This window comes from Thamnophis sirtalis, unplaced genomic scaffold (genome assembly GCF_051295495.1).
Source record: "Thamnophis sirtalis isolate CommonGarterSnake01/CBP01778 unplaced genomic scaffold, rThaSir2_p1.2 scaffold_3, whole genome shotgun sequence".
NCBI lineage: Eukaryota > Metazoa > Chordata > Lepidosauria > Squamata > Natricidae > Thamnophis > Thamnophis sirtalis.
The window spans coordinates 124,183,726-124,196,694 of NW_028261383.1; the positions used below are offsets into that span (position 1 = coordinate 124,183,726).

At 41.3% G+C, this 12,969-nt stretch overlaps 1 protein-coding gene across 4 annotated transcripts in view; it reads right to left on the reverse strand.

Moving 5' to 3' along the window:
- The window catches only part of ITGB4 (integrin subunit beta 4), a 106,584-nt gene that overhangs the window by 55,904 nt on the left and 37,711 nt on the right, over window positions 1-12,969 (reverse strand). For all 4 annotated transcript variants that reach the window (XM_087709926.1, XM_087709922.1, XM_087709925.1 and 1 more), the window contains 6 exons: window positions 12,716-12,920; window positions 10,434-10,530; window positions 9,095-9,266; window positions 5,892-6,155; window positions 2,847-2,936; window positions 1,572-1,691 (listed from right to left, as the gene is read on the reverse strand). In XM_087709926.1, the coding sequence (XP_087566052.1) occupies window positions 1,572-1,691; window positions 2,847-2,936; window positions 5,892-6,155; window positions 9,095-9,266; window positions 10,434-10,530; window positions 12,716-12,920 (948 nt within the window). The remainder of the gene's footprint in view (window positions 1-1,571; window positions 1,692-2,846; window positions 2,937-5,891; window positions 6,156-9,094; window positions 9,267-10,433; window positions 10,531-12,715; window positions 12,921-12,969) is intronic.

The following is a 12,969-nucleotide window of genomic DNA, read 5'->3' on the forward strand; positions in this document are numbered from 1 at the left end:
TCTGGCAGCCTTGGTGGATCAGCATGCGCCATGTCGATCGGTCTTGTGCCAGGGTTTCCCAGGAGGTGGTCTCAATTTCCAGGGAATTGAAAGCGGCTTTCAATGTTTCTTTGTATTGCTTCCTTTGTTCTTGATCTAAACAGCCAGTTACCAACACTTTTAAACCCACTGGCATAGCATTGAAACTGGGTTTATTTACTGCCACAGTTACTACTGAATAAACTTGATTTATAATTTATCAAAAATTAATGCCAATCCAGAATCTTCAATAGGGATCCAGGGATCAACAGGTTACCTCCGTGACGGCGAACCTATGGCACACGTGCCGCAGGTGGCATGCAGAGCCATTTCTTAGGGTGTGCAAGGCATTGCCCTATCAGCTCCAGCATGCATGCGCACACTGCTCAGCTGTTTTTGGCCTTCATTTTTCACCATTTCTTGCCTTCTGGAGGTTTCCCTGAAGCTTCTGGAGGGCGAAAAACAACCCAACACACAAACCGAAAGTTCGGAAACGGACTTCCGGTTTGCGCCTTGGACCATTCTCTCCCTCTGGAGGCTTCCTGAAGCCTCTGGAGGGCGAAAAACAGCTCTACCGGCAACCCATTCTTGAACATCCAGGTTGCCCATAGGGGCATTTTTCTCCCTCTGGAGGCTTCAGGAAGCCTCCCTGTAATCCGTTACATGATGGCTCAACCCAGTGGTGGGATTCAAATAATTTAACAACCGGTTCTCTGCCCTAATGATTTCTTTCAACAACTAGTTCACCAAACTGCTCAGAAAGTTAGCAACCGGTTCTCACGAAGTGGTGCGAACTGGCTGAATCCCACCACTGGCTCAACCTAAGAGGATATGAGACACAGACTGTTCTCATTTGTTCAGTTTAGCTCAAAGTGTGCAATTTGTTTACAGCCAGAGGACGTTCTTTTGAGCAGGGATATCCTCAGCAGCTGGGAGTCACAGGGATGGGCACTGATATCATGATGTTGCACTAGTGGAGACACACTTCATTTGTTTGTTTGTTTTAAATATTCAGATTTCTGGGGTAGAATTTGCTGATTAAGTTACTTACTTTATTGTCATTGTACGTATATACACATTATACACATACAACGAAATTCACATAACACCCAGGGACCAGGCCCAGCCCACATAACAATCCCCAAACACACCCCCACCCACCAAAAAAATTCCCCACCCAAACATCCACACAACACACCAAGCAGTGCTGTCCAATATCTCACTCATGGTGGCCCTTTAATTCTCCCAGATATAATGGAAAGTTAAACACATATTTAGTATATGTGGGATTTGGGAGGAAATTGAACTTTGAATCTGTCAGTGAATTTTGGCAGTGCAATCTTGAAATGCTTCAAAAAATAAAACTGGCTCAGGAACTGCACTAGCTTCCAGTTTCCCCCCTGTTGCCACAAGGTACGCAAATATACGAGCTCAGAAAAGTCCCCTGTAGCCCAAAAGATCTAAATGCCTTTGCAAAATCAAGAGTTTTCTTCTTGTTGTTTGTTTTTAATTGTAAATCATGAAGAGATAGAAATGCAAAATAGAAAGCTTACCACTTCACCTCGAACAATACGGAATGAACTAGACTCAATTTGTTCACTTTTTGGTGATATGTGAACTTTCATGGCTTTTGGGGTATCATAATCTTGAATGTTCATCTTGGAACGAATGCGCTGGGAAAGAAATGGAAAAGAAAACATACAGAACTGTAATGGATTCAGGCCACTGATTTCCTAATTTGAGTTACTGAAGTTGAGCAGCAATATCCAACCTTTGCACAGGGATTTATCAGGAAATGCCTTGCTAAGCATGATTCTGACCATTTGGTATGCACATTGAGAGAAGGACTTCTCTGCGTTAATGGGACTGAACCAGGAAAAAGATATTCTCAGTGGTAGTCCCCACTTTATGGAACACACTTCCCTGAAGGTACAATTGGTCCCTTCACTCTATAGATTTAGGAAGATCCTCAATATAAACTTATTTCAAAAGAATATTTTAGTATACATGTATATTCTTTCTGTAATTGTCTTTTAATTATTATTTGAAGTTCTGATTTTAGGGAAGGAGATAGCCATATTATATTCATTTGCTGATAGAAGCTATCCAGAGTTGCATAGATTAAGGTGCTTTATAAATATTATTAATCATTATTAATTATTTAAAAACTGGGAATTTATCTGCAAGATTTTGTCCTTTAATCCTCACCAATCCAGGGGTGGGCTGCTGGGGGTTCGCAGGGGTTTGGGAGAACCTCTAGCTAAGATTCTGTGCAGTTCAGAGAACCCCGAAATCCCACTCCTGGCTGGCTTCACCCACCCCACTCCTCCTCTTCCAGAAGTCCCCACGCGGCCCGTTTTGAATGCAGGTAAGTGCAGGGCATGCGCGGAGACTCAGGGAAGGTAAAAAACGGGCCTACCAGAAGTTCAGGAAGGGGAGAGCAAACCCTTCTCCATGGTGCAGAAGACTGACTAGGCCACGCCTACTATGGCCACACCCACCCAGCCACCGGGTAGAGAACCCCTTGCTAAAATTTTTGAAGCCCATCCCTGCACAAATCCTTCTGAATGCAACTAAGAGCCTATATTTTTTAATCATTGTACAACACCATGGGCCACCTTTTTGAGAATGTAGTTTTTATATCCCTGATTTATATCATCTAATTACTCTCTGCCTGAAAATACTTTATGAATTGGCTGGAATAAGAGCTGATGCAAGAAATAACTGCAAGAATGAAATGCGACTGAGTAAATCATTTATGGGGAATTATAAGAGAATTAGGTTATCCCAAGAAGTAACAGCATAAAATACCAGACATTGCTTCTTACCTCAAAAGCCGTACCGATCAATTCCACAATGTTAGAAGAATCTTCTTGAAGCCTCCCAATTTCAGAAATTGGGAAATATTTGTGCAGTTTCTAATAAAAAGTAATATTTATTAATTATAATACAACAATTTAATACTGTAAGCACAAAATGGGTAAAAAAGACAAGGAAAATATTTAGAAAACTAAGCATTCAGAAGAGTTATTCTTATTGTTCTATTGTTATTACAGCTAACTGCAGAGAAAGACAAAACTCCAGTTACAATGCTGCAAAATTTTCCTCTGATTTCTTTCCCTAGATTCAGAGATTGTATTCAGTTAGTTCTGACAGGTTCTGGAGAACCGGTAGTGGAAATTTTGAGTAGTTCAGAGAACCAGCAAATAGGCTGGCCCCACCCCCTCTGCCTCCCAGCTGATCTTTTGTTGCTCTGAACAGGAGAACAGATCTGGAAAGCAGATTAGTGGGGTGGGGAGGGAATGGGGATTTTGCAGTATCCTTCCCCTGACATGACCACAAAGCCACGGCCACAGAACCGATAGTAAAAAAATTGAATCCCACTACTGCTTGGATTCTAATGTAACATTTTCCTTTAGCCTTTACCGAAGTGTGCAAATACAATGGTTTATCCTTTTAAAGTGAATGACAAAAATTCATTGGGTAGATTCTGTTCACCTTCAGTTCAAACTCCTTCTAATAAGAGCTTGATTTCTGAGTAAAATTTCCGCAATTCATCTTGAAGAGTGCATAGAGCAGGGGTGTCAAACTTATGGCCCATGGGCCAGATGTGTCATGCACTGGCCATGCCCACCCCCATTTTAGCAAAGGGGGGGGGGAAAGTTGCGATACCTCATGTGACGACAATGTGACGGCGGGAGTTTGACACCCCTGGCACAGAGAAAGAAAAGATTAGCCTAGACATATTCGCAGTACAATAGGAAGGCTGGGTTATTTAGCCTTAGTCTAAAGAAAGGGAATGGAAGGATATTGTTCTAAGAGACAAGCTAGACTTGAAGCTACTGGCATAAATGTCTTTTTTTCAATCCAAAAAGCAATAAAACAGAAGACTTTATCACCATAGGATGGAGGTGATAGATGCAGACCAATCTTAGATGTCATCAAGATTTATGAGGTAAAAGAAGAGTTATCTGAGTTACCTCTAACATGGATTATTTCGCTAGCCTCTGGATGTCTCCACTGCATTGCAAGATACAGACTGCAAAGACATTTCATTCCCAAACCCAGTATATACATACATACCGTATTTTTTGGAGTATAAGACGCACCCTTTTTCCTCAAAAATGAGGCTTAAAATCTGGGTGTGTCTTATACACTGAATACAGCATTTTTTGCCTCCTGAAGCCCCGCCCCCTTCACAAAAATGGCCATGCAGAGCCTCTAGGAAGCTTTTAGAGAGCTCCTGGGGGCTGGGGAGGGCAGAAATGAGCAAAAAATGGCCTGCTTTTTGCTCAATTTTATCCCCCCCCAGCTCCCAGGGGCACTCTATAAGCTTCCTAAAGGCTATCCATGCCTTTTTTTTTTTTTTTACAAAAAACGGGCTCGTTTTCACGAAAAACAGGTCGTTTTTGGGAAGTTTGCTGTGTCTTATACTCTGGTGCGTCTTATACTCTGAAAAATACGGTACATACCAGAGGTGGGTTGCTACAGGTTTGCCCTGGGCCTAGTAGTGGCAGCCTGGACCTTTCTGCGCATGTGCAGAAGTGTTGTGCAATCGAGCGTGCACAAGTGAACCGGTAGTAAAATAAATTGCAACCCACCACTGATACATACATATATACTTCAGATATATACCGATAGTCCTTGAATTACAACAATTTATCTAATGGCTGTTCAAAGTTACAACAGCACTGAAAAAAGTGGCTTATGACCAGTTTTTCACAATTATGACTTTGCAGCATCCCCATAACCATGTGATCAAAATTTGACTGCTTGGCAACTGGCATGTATTTATGATAGTTGCAGTGCCCTGTGGTCATGTGATCACAATTTGCAATCTTCTGACAAGGCAAGTCAATGGGGAAGCCAGATTTATTGTGAAGTTAAATGCACTGCAATGATTCACTGAACAACTGTGGCAAGAAAAGTGGTAAAATGGGGTAAAATTTACTAACAACTGTCTTGCTTAGCAACATGGATTGCCTATACCTGAAGTTAGGCATTCAGCTGCTACACTGACATACATCTTTTAAACCAGTGATGACTAACCTATTTGCCATTGCATGCCAAAAGCATGGGGAGCATGGGGAGAGGGGTTGTGTGCATGTGCCACACCCATAATTCTATGCACTCTCCCCTGTGCATGCCTCCGGAAAGTGAAAAACGGCCGAAAATGAAGGCCGAAATCAGCTGCGCAAGAGCTGACAGGGCAACACCTCATGTGCCCTAAGTAATGGCTCCACGTGCCACCTGTGGCATGGATGACATAGGTTCGCCATCCTGGTGCTAAACTATTAAAGTTCAGCCTCCCCTCCCCTCTCCTTCCTGAGTTTCTGCTAGCAATCTTCAACTTCCTGGGCTAAAAAATTATCAGGGATCAGACTATTCCTTCCTCACAAAATTAATTAGTGATTTCTCAACTGATTTTCTGGATGCCAGGAAATGTGGGCAAGAGTGCTTTCTACTCTGTGGGGGCAAAGAACCCTCTTCTATAAAGAATTACTATTTTTTAAAATGTTTTAACTCTAAATCTTCCTATAGGAAGCAAATGCAGCTTCTTACCCTAGGAATAAATAAATAAAATAAATAAAATAAATAAAATAAATAAAATAAATAAAATAAATAAAATAAATAAAATAAATAAAATAAATAAAATAATAAATAAAAATAAAATAAATAAAATAATAAATAAAAATAAAATAAATAATAAAATATAAATAATATAATATAAATAAAAAATTTAAAAAATAAAGAAAAATAGTTCCTTTGCTGGGCAAATATCTATAGGCCAGTATTAACTCCAAATATCATCACATGTTGTTCCTTTATACTCCCAAGACCACATATTTTTCCTGCTTAACGACATCTTTTACCTCATAGTAATCATAGGAGTGGTTGGTGACAGCAAAAATAGGGATGATATTACTCCGCCCCAGCAGGCGCACAAGGGTAGGCACTGAGGGGTAATCCTGCTTGGTATCAAAGGTGTAAGTCCCCGCTTGAGTTAGGTGGCATTTTTCATCATTCTTTCTTAGGATTCCAGCAAGGACGTTGGCGCCATCAGCTTCATAATGGAAGGCCGATTCCGTGGAGAAGACCAGGAGGTGAGTGCTGTCATTCCGCCACCCAATATTTTCCTGTGGGAGTAAGGAAAGTCTAAGATGTAGAGTGGAAGTGGGCAAATCGCATCCCTGAGACTTATTTATTTTTTTATTTTTTTATTTTATTAAACATTTATAGGCTGCCCTTTTCCCTGAGGGGACTCAGGGCGGCTTACAATAATAGGGGAGGGGAGTGCAGGACAAAACACAAAAAGAAAATGTGAGTAAAAATAATTAGCGGTAAAACACAACATTCACTCAACATTCGGGAGGGGCGAGAGTAAAGTCTTATCCCCAGGCCTGACGGGATAGCCAGATCTTGAGGGCTGTGCGGAAGGCCTGGACGGTGGTGAGGGTGCGGATCTCCACGGGGAGATTGTTCCATAGCGTCGGAGCTGCAACTGAGAAGGCTCTCCTCCGCGTAGTCGCCAGTCGGCACTGACTGGCGGATGGAATTCGGAGGAGGCCTACTCTATGCCATCTGATGGGACGAAGGGAGGTGATTGGCAGAAGGCGGTCTCTCAAATAGCCAGATCCACTACCATGGAGCGCTTTATGAATGGTAAGTAGGACCTTGAAGTGCACCCGGAGATCAACAGGTAGCCAGCGCAGCTCACGGAGGATCGGTGTTATGTGGGCGAACCGTGGTGCGCCCACAATCACTCGCGCGGCTGCATTCTGGACTAGCTGAAGTCGCCGGATGCTCTTCAAGGGCAGCCCCATGTAGAGCACATTGCAGTATTCCAGCCTAGAGATCACAAGGGCTCGAGTGACTGTTGTGAGGGCCTCCCGGTTCAGGTAGGGCCGCAACTGGCGCACCAGGCGAACCTGGGCAAATGCCCCCCTGGTCACAGCTGACAAGTGATGGTCGAAACTCAGCTGTGGGTCCAGGAGGACTCCCAAGTTGCGGACCCTGTCTGAGGGGTATAAATTTTGACCCCCCAGCCTGAGTGATGGAACGTTGGCCAAATTGTTGGGAGGAAAACACAACAGCCACTCGGTCTTGTCCGGGTTGAGTACCAGTTTGTTAGCTCTCATCCAGTCTTTAACAGCCTCAAGACCCCGGTTCATCACGTCCACCGCTTCATTGAGTTGGCACGGGGCGGACAGATACAACTGTGTATCGTCCGCGTATTGATGGTATTTTATCCCGTGCCTCCGAATGATCTCGCCCAGCGGTTTCATGTATATGTTAAATAGTAGGGGGGATAAGGCCGAACCCTGCGGCACCCCATAAGTTAGGGGCCTCGGGGACGATCTCTGCCCCCCCCCACCAACACCGACTGCGACCTGTCCGAGAGGTAGGAGGAGAACCACTGCAAAACAGTGCCGCCCACCCCCACCTCCCGCAGTCGTCGCAGAAGGATACCATGGTCGATGGTATCGAAAGCCGCTGAGAGGTCAAGGAGAACCAGGATGGACGCGTGGCCTCCATCTCTGGCTCTCCAGAGATCATCGGTCAATGCGACCAAAGCAGTTTCTGTGCTGTAACCGGGCCTGAAGCCGGACTGGAAGGGGTCAAGATAGTTAGAGAGACTCATTTTGGCAGCTCCTGCCCTCTTGAATCATGTTTCTAAATTTGATAGGAAACCACTACAGCACAATGTTTAGCTGATTCTCAGCAGAGAATAAGGGCAGCACACATAACTGTTAACAACAAAGTCCCCAATTCATCAAAAATAAAAATAGCAATAGCACTTGGACATATACCGCTTCACAGTGATTTTAAGCAATTTACAGAGTCAGCCTATTGCCCCCAACAATCTGGGTCCTCATTTTACTGACCTCGGAAGGATGGAAAGCTGAGTCAAGCTTGAGCCTGGTGAGATTTGATCTGCCAAACTGAAGGCAGCCGGCAGTCAGCAGAAGTAGCCTGCAGTACTGCACTCTAACCACTCCGCCACCGCCAAAATACCAAAACATCCACGTTTTATATAATCGTATCATCCCCATTAAAAAAAGATAAAAATTGAAGTCTGCTTTTTCCATGTGCCAGGAAGAATCACATAATTAGAGCGTGGGAATAGCTGCCAGAAGCCGAGAAAGGCTGTTCATAATAACTTTTGAGAAATATGCTATAAACAGCTATTCCAGGATTGTTAGTAACCACTGGGTATGTCTTTCAAATGGAGCTCATATCAAGGTTAATTGAGAAAACTAACAATGTCATAGATCTGGGAATTCCATGTTTATCTTGTCTCCTCAGCAATGAACTCTTCAGCTCCCTAAATTTACAAATGTTATTAGGCACTAGGTAGTTTGTTTTCCCCCTGACCTTCATAAGATGTTTAGATGGTATTCAGACTATAATATCCCAACTCCAGATAGGAGCTGATAATAGCAAAACTTGATAACAGCAACGATCCCTGAGGGAGATGGATTGTTCAAAAATGTGGAAAATAAGTAAATAAAATAAACAGTTTCTACAATATCTAACTCCAAAGCTCACCCATTTTCTTATCAAACTGCAAACAAAGTCGGTTGTGGCTTTTCAAAGCAAAAATTTGGCCTAGATTTTTCTACTGCTCTCCCAGTTTGGTATGCAGCTAGTTTTTATTCTTTATAAGGTAATGGTAAAGGTCCTGCTCGCACTTATGTGCTAGTCATTCCTGACTCTAGGGGGCGGTGCTCATCTCCGTTTCAAACCCAAGAGCCAGCGCTGTCCAAAGGTGTCTCCTTGGTCATGTGGTTGGCATGACTAAACTCCAAAGGCTCACAGAACGCTATTACCTTCTCACCAAAGGTGGTTCCTATTTGTGTTTTTACGTGCTTTCAGACTGCTAGGTTGGTAGACGCTGGGACAAGTAACAGGAGCTCACTCCATTACACAGCACTAGGGATTCAAATCGCTGAACTGCCGACCTTCCTGATCAACAAGTTGAACATCTTAGCCACTCAGCCACCACGTCCCTTTTTCGTCCTTTATAGAGAACCACTATATCTATGCCATCTTCAGTATACTCCTCCCTGTTTACCTTGCAAACAGCTGTTTGCAATATAGCATCAAAGCCACCTTCAGGAGCATCCAAGTTCCCTGATATACGTTCCTTCATCAATTCCTGGCTGAATTTATTAATATCATTGGTTAGACGGATGACATTCTTAAAAGAGAAAGGTGGATCAGCGTTAAACCAAGGTTCCCGCAATCTGAAAGCAAAGGGACAGACAATTTTAATTGGTAACTTCTGCCAGCCTGATGATCAGAACTCTTAAACAAGGATCTTTTGCAAAACAGCTTATTGTTTACCACAATATTTAATGCAATGAATCTGAGCAGAACAGTTTCTATTTAAACAGTAAAAAGAGACTGCATTTAAATCTCACACTAAAACAAATTCAGCTTTGTTATCCGGAGGACAATGTACAAGCTAGCCATTGCTACTTCTAAATTAGGCTATAAGGTTTAACACAATATAGAAACCTGCCCAAAGCACCAATGAGTTATGAGAATAAGTTGTGAGAAGCAAACATTTTATAGCAGTAGGGGACAATAAGGCTTAACATTACTACTTCTTGTGTTTGTATCCTACTTCTGAGTAGTGAGACATTGGTGCACCAATCCATACACTGGGTTCAGTTTCTCAGAATGGTTCCATTTGTTCCTGTTATTTTTGTTTGATACACATGATAATACAGAACACATTTTTATATTATAAGGTTATAACATAATACACAAATACACACATCCGCATGCACACATGCGCACATAGGCTAAGATGGAGGAATCTAAACATTAACATTCCTGTTCCTTTCCCAATTGCTAGAAACAATTCCATACAATATCCCCAAACAAGAGTCCCTTTCTACAAATGGATGAGTCATCTTCTATTCAAGTAGTTCTCAGGACTTGCTCGGACAAGACAGAGCCAAATTACTCAAACTGCCTATTCATGGGGCAGTTAAAATACTGTTATATGCCCCTTTGTGAAATTTTTAGAAGCATAATTTTAGGGTAGCTTTAATGAAGCTATTTTCACAGAGACTTTTATATGCTTCTTAAAAAGGATATAAAAGAAAAGGTTTATTGGGGAATTAATCAAACTGATCCTAAATCCTCAGAAAGAAATGGATTCAACTGACAAATTGATAGCAGAATTAAAAAGAAAGGAATTCTGACTGAGAGCAGATCTATCAACAGTTGATATCTACAAAATTTTGCATAGAATTTTGCAAGAAAGTAAAGAAGCATGGTCTGAGGAAGAAATATGGGACTAGATGATCACAGATTAGATAAAAGCCTTATTTTAAAAAATGCTATAGATCCTGAATAGTTCATTTCCAAGTGACCCTAATGGATTAATCACTACTACTCACCTCATGGGCCTCATGTCTGTCTGTGGTGCTGTAACTTTGTCCACAAATTTACCAAAACCAATGGTATAATCATCTGTCAGATTCCTCAAGAAATTTGCTAGCAGGATAGAAGAAAGGAAGGATGAAAATATTTGGTGACTTTAGATTAAATTTTATAATCCCATGATGGACTATGAATAATATGTTGGATGAAGTGAAATCATTCACTCCTCAAATCAATTAAAATGTACAGCAACCCCGAGAGATGTTATGATCATGTAGAGAAAACCAAAGTGTATTGCAAGGGAACCTTAATGCAATTTGATTATACATTTTTGTTTTTTGAATTATTTATTAGTATTATGGTCAGTTTGGTATAGTAGTTAAAGCACCAGGCTAGAAACTGCAAGATCATCAGTTCTAATCCCACTTTAAGCACAAAGCCATCTGGGTAACTTTGGCTAGTCATTCTTTTCAGTTCTAGGAAGCAAGCCATAGCAAACTACTTAAAAAAATATTGCCAAGAAAACTGAAGGGACTAGCCCAGGCAGTCAATGACTTGAATAAGAATAAGAAAGTCTTGTTCATTGATATTGCTTTACCAGGTAGTGCTAGGATTGGGAAAAGGCAATATTGGAAAAATACTAGGGTTTATAGATATAAGAATGCGTAGGGAGAAATAAATTTGTTGCTACTGTACCGTAATTGTGATTTGAGCTCTTGGAATAATACCTAAAAGTTTCTCAATATTTGGAAATTTTGAATTTATCAGACTCGAACACTTTAATTTTACAAAAACAAAATACACTGCTTGGAACACCCCAAATCCTCAGATGCTACCTTAATTATTCTTAGATTATCCTTAATTATCCTTGGTTAGAACATGAACATGAATTACTAAGTTTTCACCATTCTTTGTGAATTTAATTGTAGATTAGCTGTGTGAATCTCTCAATATTTCCTAATTATCGTAGGATATCCTAAATGCACTCATTTTTGTAATAGAAAACAACTATCAAGTGTATTTATTTTTTAAAGTTTCTTACGCCTATAAAATGTTGGACTTAATACATTTGTCCTTAACCTACTAAAAAGTTAAGCCTATGTATAAACTATTTATTCACTTTAATCACTCCATTCCATTCTATGGTTTTCTCCCTCCTCCCCCCTCTGCTTTATCTTAATTTTAGGTTCTCTAAATCAGGAGTAAGTTCCGGTTTTGTGCTTTGCTGCTATCACATAAACAAAAGCAAGAACATGTTTTTTCATATGCATCAACCTGGTTCTGATGATGTATACACATATGTGCATAGGAACACAAATAACACTTTGAGCTGGATTCGACTATTAATGACCGTGGATAAGCCCGTGTAGTTATTTGGCAACAACATAGAAGCATTTCTTATAGCTTTCTTTTTGGATGTTTTATTGGTTTCCTTGGTAGTAGCTACATTATTTCCTAATGATTACTCATCCAAATGCTAACTAGCTTTAACCTTGCATGCTGTTTCAAATTAGCTTGGTCGCTGTCAGGAGCACAGAATCAGGACCATTTGCAAGATTGCAGCATAGAAGATTTATTCAAGCGTATACATAAGAATACATAAAATTCAACGCTAAATTGATGCCAGATAATGGTCAATGGAATACAGGAAGGATTGAACTTTGAGCACTTATAGGAACACAAAAACTCTAAATTGATGATGCATTTAACTCTGCCTTCCCACCCTGTCCTCTCCTCTAGAGTTGCCTAGCAGCCATTATCTAGCTAGCAGAGGTGGGTTCCTACTATTCGGACTGGTTTGGCTGAGTAGGAAGTAATTCAGCCTGCCATGCCTCTGAACCAGTTCTATCAGCTGCGCCGTAGGCACCACCATCTTGTTTTTTCCTTTTATGCATGTGCAGAATCATTTTTTTGGCACTGCACATGTGTGCATAGCGCATATCAAGCATGCACGTGGGGGTGGCGTGTTCCTGAGCGAACCAGCAGTGGCAGCAGCCGGAACCCATCCCTGCTAGCTAGGCATAGAATGTGAGGACCTCCATGATGAAAAGCAACCAAGGAGAATCAGGTGAAGCAATTAAAATGGGAATAAATTTCTTAGTTGCACATTCCATGCTGAAGCTGGAATAGATCAAGTTTGCAAGACAAAAAGCCAGCTGTTAACTACCACATATATAATCCACCTGCTGGTCTTGGATTTTGTATCCCTTCCTATGCCAGCTTCCTTGAAAAATTGCAGATAATTAACTGACTGACAAATGTCTCACTACTTTCAAAATGAGATGATTTAATCTCTCACCAAGGTTCTGGCCCATTTGTTTCAGGTTGTCCAAGTCATCAGACATGGAATATGAAAAATCCATAAGGATGTAGAGGTCCACAGGAGGTTCATTGGGCTCAAACACATGCATGTCAAAGTTTACTTCCTCGTCCGGTCTCAGTTTGAGTGATATGTGCTGAGGAGATACTTGTTTTTTTCTCAGAGAGGTATCAATTTTGAAATCCTGCCAGGAAAGACATCGATTATAAATAATGGAGGATCCTGAAAAGACT